This window comes from Bradysia coprophila (genome assembly GCF_014529535.1).
Source record: "Bradysia coprophila strain Holo2 chromosome X unlocalized genomic scaffold, BU_Bcop_v1 contig_20, whole genome shotgun sequence".
Classification (NCBI taxonomy): Eukaryota; Metazoa; Arthropoda; class Insecta; order Diptera; family Sciaridae; genus Bradysia; species Bradysia coprophila.
In genome coordinates this window covers 4,763,175-4,778,187 of record NW_023503307.1, presented here as the reverse complement: position 1 = coordinate 4,778,187, position 15,013 = coordinate 4,763,175, and the positions used below count along the sequence as shown (strand labels likewise).

Here is a 15,013-nt window from a genome sequence, read left to right as displayed (position 1 = left end):
TTAAAGGAGCGTTTTGTAATGAACCAACGTACTGTCTAGCACCGAAGCTGACTTTGCCGTCACTCAAATAGAGGACTGAACCGATCAAAGTTGCCTTTTCTTTTCATACAATGGCTATCAATTTTTTTTTTTTTTAAATAGTCAACATAATGTGTTTTTGTCCTTCTAATTGAGTGATGTCAAAGTCAACTTCGGTGCTTGACAGAGCTTTGAATGAACAAATTATTTCGAAACGCTTTCGGCGAAACTAAAATTTGGAACAGCTATGTTGCAGCTTCCCAGATACTCCGGAAAATAATTGTTATTTGAGTTACAAACATTTTTTTTTTTATTTTTTATCGATGGAGAACCTAATTATAAGACACTTTGTCTCGTATCATATGCCAAAAAAAGTTAAAACTTTTTTTATAAATCATTTTGAAAGTCACTAAAAACACGAAAAATCGAATAGAAATACAGTATGCCATCAAAAATTTTTGTATTTCGATTCGAATTTTCGTGTTTTCAGTGACTTTCAAAATGATTTATAAAAAAAGTTTTAACTTTTTTTGGCATATGATACGAGACAAAGTGTCTTATAATTAGGTTCTCCATCGATAAAAAATTAAAAAAAAAATTGTTTGTAACTCAATTGATGAAAATACAAGGAATTGATGGAGTTATAAGGAATTGACCGGAATTGACTGAAAATGTGTGAAATTGATGGAATTATAAGTAATTGACTGGAAATACATTAATACATTGTAAGGGAATTGCAAGTAAATTAGACTAAATACAGATAAGTACGATGATCGGAAAAAAGTACCAGGAATTTCCGATCATCATACTTATCCTTATTTACTTACAAGTCAACGTATTTCCAGCCAATTACGGTCAATTCCTTATAATTCCATTAATTTCTCGTATTTCCATCAATTACAATTATTTACCGGTTACTTCGGCAATTCCTTTAAGGGTGTGTAGTCAATTACTCGGGTCGGTTACCCCTCGAAAATAAGAGAGTGTTTAAAGCGAGCTCGTATTGATCAGTAGAATTAACTGGTCTCAGGGTCACACGTCAAAATGAGAGAGATCACATTTATTTAAACTGAGCAACTGAGCTTACGATTTTTTTACATTCATTAATTTTTAATGTGGAATGAATTCGAATTGAAATTGTCAGTTCTTATCACGTAGGGGATAATGCTCGAGCAGGCACTTTAGGCACGCCGGAAAGTGCTAAGAGAGTCGAGGAATACCTTCAAATAAATTTCTAAAAATCAAAAGTCAAATTTTTGATTTTTAGAAATTTATTTGGAGGTATTCCTTGACTCTCTTAGCACTTTCCGATGTGCCTAAAGTTGACAAGCCACAATAACCGGCAACGTGTTACTTCTCTAACCAGTGTAGTGGAGAATCGAATAATTTCAAATACCACATCATGCTTTAATATTAAAATTTATTTATTTTTTATTTGAATACATGTCTCTTAAACAATAGCTACAATAATGATGGGTTTTAATAAAAAAACGAATTTAAATTCACTAAACTAAATTAAAAAGTTTGATAGATTTTCTTTTTCATGTTCTTCTGAATAACTTTTTTAACTTATTTCTGTTAATGTATGTGTAACTGTGTATGTATATATGTGTATGTGTGTTTTACATACGCGCAAAAATAAAAAATAAAAACAATTTGAGGTTATACACAATCGAAGGTGAGAAACCAAAAAAAAAAAAATAAAACAAAAGTTAAAATCATTTTTAATTGTTTGGTTCAACTATTTACAATAATTTACAATAATTTTTTCTTCTTCTTATTCTTTCAATTAATTTCCTTCGAAACAAATTTCAATTTTTGTTTTATTGTTTTGCTAAATAAAAAATAATTTGATTTAAACGAAAACAAAATTCTTATGATTTATAAAGAGGGAAACAAAAATATAAAATTATTTAAAATCACATTTTGTTATTTAATAAAAAAATGTTAAACATTCTTCTGCGTTACATGGAATTTACTTTTTTATTTTTTTTTTAAGTACAAACGCGTAGCAGTATTTCGTGTTAATAACTCGACATAAATTTTATTAAATAAAAAATCGCAAAAATTTAGCCCATGTAACTGTAGTAGTACTTTGAATATTAAGAAAAGAAAGATTTTTTTCCGAACCCACAATGTAAAGATTTTTCAGATTACAAGAAATCTCGTCGAGCCATTAAGTAGGTAAGTAGGTAGTAAGTAGATTTAAGAACTTTTTTCTAAAACAATAAGTAGTCATTGCAGGCGATGTTTTAGCATCATGGCAATTAGTAAATTATGTCCTTGTTGTTTAATCATTCTTATATTGCCGAGTGTGAAGTTTGTCACCCGCACCGAAGACAAGAACTACAATAATTTGAGATATCAAAATAATAACGTCCAAACAATTGTGTAGGGTATTTCACAGCGCGAAGCCCCGCCGAAGTAGAATTACCGCAAATGACATCATGTAATGAATCATTTCCGTAAACGGTGAGAAGAATAAAACATGTTATGCCATCAAAATGAAATAAAGCGAGGCGGATACTTAAGAAAGATTGTTTTATTCAATAAACAGATCAAATTATGATCTTATTAGTTCGGAGATTATCGGTTAGGTTTATTCATAATATTCCGGAATGAATTCACTGAAAACTATCTGCGAGATTAGCACACCATTACGTTGCACTATTTCCGGCCAGAAAGTAATTTTTAAAATAGATGGAAGATACTCATACCCCAATGGCTCATTTTTCCACTCATAATCTAATTCAATGTTCTACTACAAAAACCGTAAACTGTGTTGCGCCTAGGAAAACAGGCTATTTTGGCGAATTTCAATGAATTTTTGCAAATTAAGTGATGTATAGATCATGAGTTCAGTAAACAGTAAACACTGCATGAAAGGGTTAAATAATACCCGAAAATATGAATTTGAATGAGGCAAGAGACATTTTAGTAAAGTGTTATTTCCATAAAGTACTCACTTAGTGAGGATGAGAGGATCTAAAATGGAACGGAAAAACATTATTTTGTGACCGTGGTTCAAATCCCGGTGGGGACAATTTCGCATGAGATATTTCTCAACTGTTCGTAGACACACCCAAGTTTCATAATTTGGATACAACGAATTGTAGGGGTCAACTGACCGAACGCTTCACGTACTTTTTGAACTTGAAACAAATGGCTGAGTAGAAAATTCGATGACATAAACAAATTGTCAGTTTTCCTCGACTGCACTGCCTGACTAACGCATACGCCCATGTTATGTTTGGGTCTTTCTTCATTTCAATAAATATATTTTGCGTCTATGAGCCTTTACCGGTAAGTTTTTCGACATAGTTGTTTCGGGTCGATGTTTTTCATCGACAATTGAATTAATTGTAATAATACGACCTACCCAGCAGCAGAGTTGATTAAATTTTATCATTAATTAATCAGAAAAAATTGTTTTTAACAAAAAATCAAGTTTAAATTACAAAATTGAATTGAGGACATACAAATTTGATTCGGAGACAGGGTTTTTCCCTTCTTCATCTCTCTCTATCTCTCTCTCTCGTTTCGCGTGTTAAATAACTAATAAAAAGAAACAAATAAATATTTTTGATTAAGAATAAAAAAAATGAATTTTCTCTCTTTCTATGACATAAATTTGATTGATTTTTCACATCAAATTTCCCTTTACTAGTCGAACGCATCGTCTGGGAATCCACTGACCTCCGATTGTTCTAACACACGATTTCCATCACTGATATATGAAATACGAAGTCTCATGCGAAGAGTTGCCTGTAATTGATAGAAACAAAAGTTAACCAAATTAGTTAACTCACTGGATGGACCCGCCCAACAAACTCACATTAGCCGAACACGTTAGTCGCATTTCCTGCGTAATGGTTCCACCTGGCGGCAGCATCGATCCGGACGGCGACAGCATTTGTAGCGTAAAACTTCTAGGAACTGCAGCTTGGAATAGAAACTGTTCCAATGTCGTTAACGAACTGTTTGTGGCCGTCATCAGCACCTGCAGACATCCAGCAATTTTTTGCGGCACTAGCACGACCGAAATTCCATTTTGATCCAACGCAGTCAGTGTCAATCCAGTTGTCTGCGACAATGGCACGCTCAAATCGTCGAACAGTCCGCCGGTGATGAGTTGAGATTGTGGCGAACTGATCGATGTGGATAACGGAGCTGGCATGGAAAACAGATTATTGCCGTTGTTTGTATTGTCGTTTGAATTGACTGTGGGATTGGAAAGATCTAAGCCGCCCAAGAGATCCAGCAAATCTTGATTGTTTGATGTAGCGTTCGACATTGTGTTTGTGTTGACGGTTTGTTTGGTGGTGACTGGCTTAAAATCTACTGGTCCATCGGTGCCACCTAACAAATCCAGAAGAGCGTTCTGCAATTAAAAGTGGAGCAAAGCGTTAGTGCTGTGTCGCATAGAAAATGGGCTTGCGTGCACCATACCGATTCGGATATTGGAGCTGGCCTGACGTTTTCCAGATCGTCCAAACCGTTTTCGATCAACTCAATGCCACCATTCTCTTCGGGACTGTCACCATTCTGATTGGCAACGCGTGTTATTTGCATTGGAGGCATTTTTTCTAACAAGGCCGGTCGTAGATTGCTGTGAGCTCGGAAGAGTTGTGAAAATTCAACACCCCTCTGTTGTAGATCAACATTTAAGTGGGAACCAAATGAATCGATGACCGTTTTGATTTCACTGAAATTTTCGCAATCGATGCCTTAGCGTACGTTTCAAGTATAGAGATATAGATTCACTCACTCTTGTCCAGTGCGTAGCCTCGTACTTAGTTTTGCCAAAGACACTAAAATATACTGCTTGCTTATCGTGGACGCCTGAGTGGACCAAAGTAACTTCTGATACATTTCAATTATGTCATGTTCGTTTGGTTTTTCCGCACCTGAAAATTAGCAACGGATTGTAGAAATTGAACATTCGCAAAATCACCATGCACTCACTATCACTTCGATCCTCGTACATAAACAAATCTCCATATTCTCCAATCGCCCAAATTGCCACTTGCAACAATGGCTGTTTATCCTCACAATTATTCGGCACCTGCAGTGAATGCCACAATCTGGACGTAATGTAACCCTGTTCATCAGATGGACTGCTCGATATTAGTTGAATGGTCGAAGACACCACATCGTCGCGCACATAATTACCAACGGCAATCAGAACACTCAATTGGGTATCCAAATGCCAACGAATATTGGGCGCATAACGTTCGGCAGCATTTATCATACCGCTGCTGCATTGAGCTTTGAATTCAGAATCGGATTTTTCCAAAAATGTCAGCAATTCTTTGATCATTGTCCGAATGTTCTGAGCGTTGATGAGTGCGAAAGACAATTCCATCGCACGTCTTCGAATCGAAACGTCTGGATCTTTCAGGCACTCCAATATGGTGGTGCGATGGCGCTGAACGGCAGATGTGTCGGCATGCACAGTACGCAAAAGTGTATTCAATGCAACGTAGCGAATGTTCTTGTCGCTGTTTAGCAAAAATCGACCCAAAATATTTACAGCTAAGACACGTAAGCCACCTTCGGAACTGTGAACAGTTATAGAAACCGATTATAGTCAATGATTCTCATAGTAAAAAAAATATTTCAGACCAGAATCGAATACGTACCGAATATCCATTATCGACAACACTGTTTCATACAGAATTGTGTTGCCAACATTTTTACTTGTTTCCGTATTTGTTGCCACACTAGCAAGAATATCATTCATTGCTTCGGATGCGTCCGGATCGTTGTGTCCTAGGATCCTTAACAAGCGCAGAATTTTCACCTTAAAATATTAAACATCTGGTCATCATATGCCTACCAATATAGGAACGTTCTTCGTCCGGTTAAATAAGGTAGAGAAATAAGAAAGAAAAAAATGGAATGGTCTAAGGGGTCTGAGGAAAAGAAAAGTTAAATATCCCAAATTATCGTTAGATAACATACAATAACGACGACAACATTTGTCAGTCCTGCCAGTCGTCTTCAATCATCAATAACTGGATAAATACGCGATTTTATGAAGTAAAATGTATGATCGACTGGGAGTAGGACACACTTTTGTCTACAATAAATGCGTATTTATCGATGATGATTTTTGAAACTACTGGCAGCACTGACAAATGTGAACATCATGATTACATGACTCTTTAGGTGTGTGTTTAATGAATGACGACACTCATAACTGATGAATAGTTTTAATTTACCGCGAGTAATACTTCTCTAAAAATTCATAAAGCACTTTTTCCCTAAGCTGAATGCGAAATAGGAGAAATATTTGTTCGGTATGGAACGAGATCGCATCAGAAGGTTGCAGGGCCTATTTCCAAAAAATTCCAAAAACGGCGAATTTTTCGATAATTTCGAACGGTTTTGGCAACTCTTGAACTCAGCCTTGTGTTTTAGCCGGCTCTCAATGATTTTGTTTGATTATTGACGCTCTCATCTTTCAAATTAATCATGCTCGACTTCATTTGAAAGCGGATAGTGTCAAGAATCACACAAAATAATTGAGTCAGGTAAGACGCAAGGCTGGAAAAATTCTGTTTTTAAATGTTCGCGGTTTTTGGAAATTTTTGGAAATTTTGTAAAAAAAATTCAAAAAAAAATCCAAAAATAAACCCTGGAAGGTTGGTAGGAGGTTCGGGACACTGTGGGCTGAATCGGCGACTGAGAGCTTGTGGCAACTACTAGATATTACTATAGATTAGAATATAAGACAGGCATACACATTATGTGTGACTGCACTAAATATCTTCAACTATGTTTTCAACGCATGTGTCTGGGAGACTACGTGGTACGTCTTGTTCAAGTTAAATGATGACCGGGAAGAAAACAAAGGATCACCAAATTTCGAGGTTTCTCGAGATCAATAACTGATCATTCCACCATGATATATCTAAAATTCATAAAATCCCCCACTTGATAAGGGAATGTCTCCCAATCCAGTTATTTTTTTTCGTACTTTTCCTTTTTGTTTTCATAAAATAAACCTTTTGTTTGACTCAGCAGATCGCTATTTCCTCTGATGATGATGGGTTTACTGATCAAATAACGTCTTCGACCCAAAAACAAAGAGTATAGCCAATTGGGACGTAAACGTTCACTGAAACATTACAACAACAAATTGCACTCACCTGTAAAAATGGATCACTAATGCCACTGACATCATGTTCGGGTGAATAGCCAGCCATAATTAAATTTTTCAAAATTCGCACCAAATTTTGGACAATCTATTCGAATGGTTAAAGTTGTAAATTAAAAATAAAGAAATCGAAATGGATTTACAAGCAAAAAAATTTCTAGCGGCAATTTGATGAAGAGCTAAAAAGCCTGACACATAAATGGAAAGTGTAATAGCATACCTCACGGCTTCCACTATCCTGGCAAGCAAATTACATAAAAATACTTTTAAATATCTACATAGTACAGGTAATACCGAATTAGTTCAGAGAAATCGTAGACGAATTTCCGTTCAAAATGTATCGTAGGACATAGAACACAATTTGAGAGCGCATGTCGAAATTAATTTTCTTTTTTAAATATTAGCATGCAACTAAACAGGTAGACTGGGTAGACGATAGATATGTTTAATTCAATGATACCACAAAATATTTACCTTTTTGAAATGCAGTAACGTGTCGGTACTGTTTTCGCACATTTCCGTAATTAACGTGACGCCAGTGATCAAAATACCTGAAATCAAACAATCCATCATGAATGCAGTGTGGCACTAATCCCACGTCAAAGATTGAATACGTACCGTGATTCTTTTCACTCAAGAGAGACCTCGTTGCTGGCAAAAATATTTCCATCAAATCCGGAACACGCTTGATGACACGAAAAGCGCACAACGCCGCCTTTTTCCGAATGTAAGCATTCGGCGATTTCATTAGTCGTTCCACTTCACTAGCTAAATCTCGAGCCATTTCCGGCGAAGCAATCGCTCCCAATGTACATAGCGCCAGGCCAACCACAAACTGAGTGGGACTGTTCAAATCACTACAAAAAATCGAACGGAAATGAGTCACAACGAAACCAACGAACACTCCTTGTCAACCAACTTTTTCAAACAATTTGTGATCAGCAAATGAACGTCTTGTCTTTCGTCCAACAGCAGCATAGCACCTAGATAGCCGATTCGCTTGTCTGTGAACCGTGGACTGGCCGTCAATTTCAGACATTCTAACTGAGCGAAATGGGCCGGATAGCCGAGCATGTGAATGTACAACAGTTTCGCAATGTTTCTGCATCGCCACACCGAGTCTTCCTCTCGAAATGTAGTTCGAATGTAAGCGGTTTCCTTATTTACTACAGCTCGTTCTTCAGCAGCCGTTCGGGCAGCCCGAATCTGTCGAATTAAGTCACGGAGCCGGGTCGGTGTGGGCATTCTCACTGGTGGAACAGAAAGGAATTGCGGAAAAGTTATGGTTTCTCGTGTTACGTTTTATGATGACAAATAACATCTCAACTCCAACCAGAGTTGATAAGATAATCTGATGAATTTAACGGTCGATTTTTTCCTGACGTAAACACAACGTTTTTCATGTGTGTGCAGGCCGAATATAACCTTTCGACTCGTTAGAACATTTAAAGAAACAATGTATGACAGTTCTGGTGAGAAATGACTGTTTTACTGCCATGGTAGAAAAAGAGACTGAGAGAGTTAAAAATTTCTCAGCTGAATTGTCATCAGACAACACATCGACAAAATGAGTGGAGAAAATATGTTAATTCACACCGCACACATTTAATGTAGCCTTATGGCCAGCTTTCAAACGTAAAACTGTAAAATTCAACCAGATTTCTTAGTTATTATCGACCAGTTGAATTTATCAGTTTCGATAAACTCTGACAGGAATTGAGCAAACATGTTGTAACAAATAAGTAAAAGAAAAAAAATCAAAGACCATTACTTATACCCCTTTCGACAGCTCTTTCCACAGCCTGTCGTATGGTAGCCATATTAAAAGCCGGATTAAATCTGAAACAAAATTAAACAAAGACACCATGCATCATTCTGTTAGTTTGGATTCTTGTGTTAGAGGAAAAATAAAAACTTGAGACAAATTCAAATAAAGTTTCAGTTCATTCATAGGTTTCGCCGAGTTATTTGCATATATCAACGCTGCTATTCAAGCTTCTGTTAATTAGTAAGTGACATTGAGTGCATGTTAACGGTAAGCGAATTTTATTGCGAATCTATGTGGCTCATTAAGCTTTTCAGTGCATAGTGTTCGCCATGCACAGATTCAACTTGTAACCAAAGTAGAGTTTAAAGTTACGCCACGATTAGTAAATTGAAGGTGAGCCGCCGGCCGATTAAGTGACTTCGAATTCGGCACTTACTACTGGTAGCCTAATTTCACTATGTCTGGATTCGGTTAATCCAGAGAATTTAATTTGCTGATCCTTTCATGGAAATGTGGAGTGAATTAACAAAAACATTGAGCCGGTTCGACGATTCGTGAAATTGAAATGAACTTTCCAGAGGTGGAACCGTGTAGTATTCAATTTCAACTTCATGCGACTCATTTATTCTGATTGTTGGTGAAAGTTTACCGAAGGAAGTTAAGAATGCGCAGGTGGTTTCTGGTATCTAATACGCATACAACTGACCATTACAGAGCGATACGTTGACAGAAATGTGTCACATTGCAGGAAAAATCTTCTGACCGATTTAGCTAAACAAATAGCAACGAATCTTAATTCACTTTGAAATTCAACATACCGTCGAAACCTATGAACTTAACTTCAAAAAAACCGGTGGAAGTGGAATAACTAATATGCAAATTGGACGTAAATAGAGTCTCAGTACTTCAATAAATAATGTGTGGTAACAAACAATTAGTTAATCTATGATAATTACCCATGTTCAGGATTCATTTTTGTGTTTGGTAAATGCTAGAAATGCGCTGAAATTCCTTGTCCGAAAACAAAAGAATTTTAATTGTGGTGTGTAGGTATTTATATATGCGATGTTCGATATTTTATGTAGCGTTTGTCGGTACGCGATTTAAGTTTTCCTTTTAATTTTTCTGGAGGGTACCGAAGACTGGTCCAAATAAGAGAATTTAAATATTATGATCGCACGCCGCACCTAATTGATCTTAATTTTTTCTTTCGTCTCTTAAATGGAATAAACAATTACAACTACACATATATACAAAACGATCACAAAATCAAAGTAAAATCAATAAAAAAAAACATTCAGGTGGACAATATTCAGCACCGAAATAACATTTGGAATGGACACAAATCACAATTCGTTTAATGAATTTTTATATTATTTTTTGGGTAGAAAAATATTAAGTTTTTCAGCTGAGAAGATGAAAAAAAAAACACACACGTCAATTCTGAACACTCACGGCACGAAATTCGGATTCAGAAAATTACACCATTCACGTCGAATCTCTGTTCAATTATTATGATTTTATGAATAAATCGTTGACAAATGTTGCATTTATGTTTGGCAATGTATTTATTGCGATATTTAAGGTCGAAATTGTGAAAATTTTACATCAAAAAAATTGTACAAACACTTCGTACCATTTGGAACGATTGACATTTTATAAAAAAGACAAATTGTACGTTTAACGTCTGAAATGAATGAATTCAATCATTCCGAAAATTAAACGATTCGGAGCGGCGCAATTGTTTTCGAAGACAAGGTTTAGAATGGTAGTAATACCTAGGACCAAAAAAGTGCGACTTCGTGTTATTCGTACCACGCACTAAAATTCATTTTTAGCATAGTCGATTTTACAACTCGGCTTCGACTCTTTCTAGAAACCTCTCACACGCTAAAAAAGACTTTTAGTCCTAGGTGCGAAATGTACTATTTCGTGTTTCGGAGCGGAAAACGAGGGTTTTTCTGAAGCGAAAATAGACTTTTTTAATTAAGCAACAGAAATACAGAAATTCCTAACTTGGTAGCGAAATCGTTATTTATGGACATAAAAATTTGATTTTCGTACTTCAACGCACTCATTTTCATATTATTTTGACATAAAATGTGAGTGCGTTTAAAACGAATTCACTGATCGACCATACCTGTTCTAGACTTTCATTGGCCCGAACGAAGTGACTCATGGATTTTACGTTTGTCCATACTGAAACTCACAAATTAACAAAGTAAGCACATACTGTCAACTACGCACTTCAATCATGAGCTGTACTCTAAATAGTGCATTGGACGGTGCATTATACAACTATAAAACAATTTCATTCTCTGTTTGGCAGTTAGCGACCGTGATCAATTTTGTGGTTACACAAAAATATTAAGAACAATTTGGCTGCCCTACGTTCGTATAATAGATAGAATTCGCTTAATCTTTTTTATATGTTCATGTGTAGTGTAACGATCGTATACAGATCACTGTGTATCGTATTTACACCATTTACAATTTACAGTCGTATCAAATAGCATATGAAAAATGAACCACATCTCTTGAAAAATAAATCTCCTTTCCCAAAAATGAACGGCATCGCATGAAAATGAATCGCATCGTATGTAAAATGAACCACATAGTATGTAAAATGCACCACATCGTATGTAGACGCTCCTGCCTGGTTTATTTTACTATGCCGTGGCTGGGTGCTTTGGGATATTTCATCCGCCCTTTACAAAGTATGCATCACCCAAAAATTTTAATTTCATTTGATTCCATCCGTTGAACAAACCTTGAATCAATTGATTGAATAGTGCAAGCTAATTTCAAATTTGAGTACTCTCTTCAGACAGACATGTGTTTAAGAAATTGCAGAAAGACTATGAAGCTATTATTGGTTTAAAGTTGATCAAGGAGCTTACGAACCTTCTGTTATTGTGTTCCGGCAGAACACTCCAATCTGTTTCGTAGTAAGGATACATCACGGATCTGATTTTTTGATTCACGAAACTTTTTTTTTATTATTTGAGATTAACACAACACCGCCGTAATCTTTTCTGACTAAATGTCGTTTTAGTGTCCACAATAAATATTATTCACTCGATAATATAAATTTTTTGCCCTAATATACCGTTGGCATAGTTGTTCCACAATGTCTTAAAATCCGTTTTCGGCTTAGCCAAGTTATAGTTTTGTTTATTTCTTTCTTCTTTTAAATAAAATAAATTTTCACTAAAGAAAACAGGCTAAAAAGGTATGAATTTAATTACAGGTATTTGTGTGATAAACACGGTTACCTGGTTGAAAATTACGAAAGTTTTTTTTTGAACTGAAGATAAGCTTTCTTATCAGTCGAACGTATTTAATTTGGATTTTCCATTCATTATTCTAGTCAAATACTGCGGTGTGATAATATAAAGGTAAACCGAATTTCATTTCGCTTTAGTTCACTGACTTATGAACTCCAAGTTTCAAACTCGAAACCTCGTAAATAAAGCGCAGCTTGAAGGCGCTCTGGAAATGTACATCTTTTTCCGTTGTCCATTCTTTCATGGCAAAAGGAAAATGACATAAGAAAGTTAAGTAGATTTGTTTCAGTATATACCACCATCGTCTCTGTGGTATGATGATTGTGGATTTACTTCGGCTGTATGCAACACGTCGTACAAATAGCCATTTTATTGTTTCTAGCAATATAATCTTTGGTATACACCTATACAGATGTGTAGTTTTCAACAAACTTTTTTAAAGCGACCCCGCGATTCATACGTGATACGTACTTTCTCTCTTATTATAAGTTTGAGGAGGTATTTTCGAAATTGAGTGGGATGTTCCCAGTTTTTGTAAAATGGATCAGAATGGATAGAACTATTATTGAAGGGAATTGCAACATTTCATCACGAGCGAGAGTAGCGATGTAATGAGTCGGCTCAAACTACACACTTCCCACACGTCAAAACCACAATTCTCTCGTAGAGCAAGACAAGCGTAATCATAGTACAGTATGTACGTGGTAGTGGTATACGTGATTAGACAATAAAAATGGATATTTTATATGAGCGAAGCGCCATTGCCGTAACACGTAAACTTAAAATAATTAAATCTTTTGTTTCAAGTATATCGCTTAGTGTTTGATACAATAGAAAATTACTGCTATAAGAAAGTATATGCGAAATGTTTACGCATATGAAAGCATGCGTGTGCTTCTTTTTCCGTCGATGTCGAATGGATATCCGTTTTTATAAGGTTAGAAACAGGCGAGGAAGTAGGAGTAGTTCATTCACGCCACTGAATTACAATTCAAAAAAGAATATTCGGAGATAAAGCCACTAACGCCCAGGCTTGTAGATTCTGATGAGCTAAGCTGGGAATTGTTGTCCCTGAGAGGCATTGTTGAAGTAGAAAAAGAAGAAGAAGGGCATTGTTGTCCCTGAAAATGGCGAAAAACAGTTTTTTTTTTAATTGAGAAGGCAGACTAGATGTGGCCGTGCAATGCCCTTGCAAGTTGTTCTCGAATGTAGCTGAAATATCGAATGTAGCTATCTAAGTGTCGAGTCTATTGTTGACTTCGATCGTAAAAATTAGTATAATAGTGTGTGCCGTAGAAGGAGTGATCATTTATTTTGTTTTATCGCTAGGCATGTAGAGCAATTCTTCTCAATTGACGTTAGGCTAAGCACCAAAATTAAGATAATTCCAAACATCAGCTCACACTACTCATAGGTCTTTAATAATTTAAAATATTGACTTCATTGACTCGAATTCTTATATTTTTAAATCTGGAATGGACGGTGGTTAACTGTTGAAGTTAAAAGCGTGACTTTTAGAATCTATATAAGTCAACGCAACTTTTCATCAAATTCCGAAATTCGAGTTTACATTAAAACTGGACCGGAGATTCATTCCATAGTTTAGAAAAAAGGTTCGACGCGAGATCTTGATGCCCAGAGATGTTATTCACTTTGCCGCAAACCAATGGGTCGTAAAATAGCTAAAAATCTTTTTATTTCACTAAATTTAAAAAAATATTTTATAACAGTCGTTCGAGGTCGTCGTTGGTTAAATAACAACAAAATAATTTTCACGATTTGTTTTTCCCCTCCCCCTTTCCTCACCCAATTACATTATCAATCGTTAACTCCGCGCGGTTTTCTGATTATGCTATTTTGTTTCACACTTTCGGTCAGCCATCGAATACCTTCGTCCACTCCCTCCTTTGTCAGCGCAGACACTGGCATCACAAGGCATTCCCTGCGACCGATATGGCTTCCGGAATGTTGAAAAACAGGCTTAATTTCACGAACTCCCATGCAATCGGGTAGATCTTGTTTATTGGCTAAAACAAGTAACGGGACGCCGGACAGATGATCATTCGAAATCATTTTGTCTGCAAAATACAAAAACGAGCGAATTAACAATTTCGTTAATTTGTCCATCTCTCAAGGAAGGAGAAGGAATTTTCGCTACCTTACCAAATACTTCTTTGGACTCTTCCATACGATCTCTGTCGTTCGAATCAATGACGTAAATAATGCCGTGCGATTCCTGGTAGTATTTGTCCCATAACGATTGCAATTCTAACTGCCCGCCAAGATCCCAAAAACTTAACCGTATGCCACTCAGGTCAATTTGTCCAATATTTAGTCCTACCGTTGTTGTTATTTTGCTGGGATTGATGCCACGATAATTTTTTGTAAATTTTGTTTTGGCTGCCTCCAGATACGTCTGAAATCAGAATATATCGTTTCACTAATAAGTCGGGCTTTAGATAATTTGTGTTAAGACCGTTTTGCCAGCATTGTCTAGGCCTAAGATCAGGACACAGTATTCGTCCTTCTGTTTCAGATATTTGTAGAAACCATGTAGCAGTGTGAACATTTTGGTAGATTTAGCGTAAAATCGTAAAATGTAAATTGCACCAAAACAACTTTTGACACATTTTGACTTGCGCCCCAGCCCAAAAATTTTTATATCACTCGGTTCTATATCGGTTCTTTCTGACGTTTCAGCAAATTGAATAATATTTCCACGGTAATCGGTATAAATGTGTACCACTTAAGTAAGTGGTACAACCGATACAACCAGTT

General features: G+C 36.1%; 2 protein-coding genes across 14 annotated transcripts; both read right to left on the bottom strand.

Moving 5' to 3' along the window:
* Positions 1-2,168: 2,168 nt before the first annotated feature.
* On the bottom strand, positions 2,169-12,216 carry LOC119068566 (AP-1 complex subunit gamma-1). 13 transcript variants are annotated; one of them, XM_037172194.1, is made up of 13 exons: positions 11,853-12,216; positions 8,946-9,019; positions 8,100-8,430; positions 7,799-8,037; positions 7,655-7,731; positions 7,401-7,418; positions 7,173-7,268; positions 5,661-5,821; positions 4,984-5,579; positions 4,787-4,925; positions 4,468-4,723; positions 3,854-4,399; positions 2,169-3,783 (listed from the first exon to the last, which is right to left on the bottom strand). In XM_037172194.1, exons 1-13 carry the CDS (start codon positions 11,906-11,908, stop codon positions 3,682-3,684), a joined length of 2,691 nt encoding a protein of 896 aa, XP_037028089.1. In that variant the 5' UTR covers positions 11,909-12,216; the 3' UTR covers positions 2,169-3,681. The 13 variants fall into 13 exon arrangements, with proteins under 13 accessions (XP_037028089.1, XP_037028090.1, XP_037028091.1 ...); XM_037172195.1 differs by having other exon boundaries at positions 8,952-9,019; XM_037172196.1 differs by having other exon boundaries at positions 8,958-9,019.
* Positions 12,217-13,909: 1,693 nt separating this feature from the next.
* Positions 13,910-14,897, bottom strand: LOC119068595 (ADP-ribosylation factor-related protein 1). The gene is made up of 3 exons (XM_037172249.1): positions 14,712-14,897; positions 14,399-14,651; positions 13,910-14,313 (listed from the first exon to the last, which is right to left on the bottom strand). The coding sequence occupies exons 1-3, from the start codon at positions 14,802-14,804 to the stop codon at positions 14,054-14,056; spliced, it is 606 nt and encodes a 201-aa protein (XP_037028144.1). The 5' UTR covers positions 14,805-14,897; the 3' UTR covers positions 13,910-14,053.
* Positions 14,898-15,013: the final 116 nt, after the last annotated feature.

Bases quoted from the DNA above. Each gene is read 5' to 3' on its own strand.
- LOC119068566 (XM_037172194.1), bottom strand. From the start codon at position 11,908: ATGTATCCTTACTACGAAACAGATTGGAGTGTTCTGCCGGAACACAAT. The intron at 4,926-4,983 runs GTGAGTGCATGG...GCTAATTTTCAG, and splicing joins GTACGAGGATCGAAGTGATA to GTGCGGAAAAACCAAACGAA. The intron at 3,784-3,853 runs GTGAGTTTGTTG...TATCAATTACAG, and splicing joins GACTAACGTGTTCGGCTAAT to GCAACTCTTCGCATGAGACT.
- LOC119068595 (XM_037172249.1), bottom strand. From the start codon at position 14,804: ATGTTCACACTGCTACATGGTTTCTACAAATATCTGAAACAGAAGGAC. The intron at 14,652-14,711 runs GTCTTAACACAA...TTCTGATTTCAG, and splicing joins TAGACAATGCTGGCAAAACG to ACGTATCTGGAGGCAGCCAA. The intron at 14,314-14,398 runs GTAAGGTAGCGA...TGTATTTTGCAG, and splicing joins AGAGTCCAAAGAAGTATTTG to ACAAAATGATTTCGAATGAT.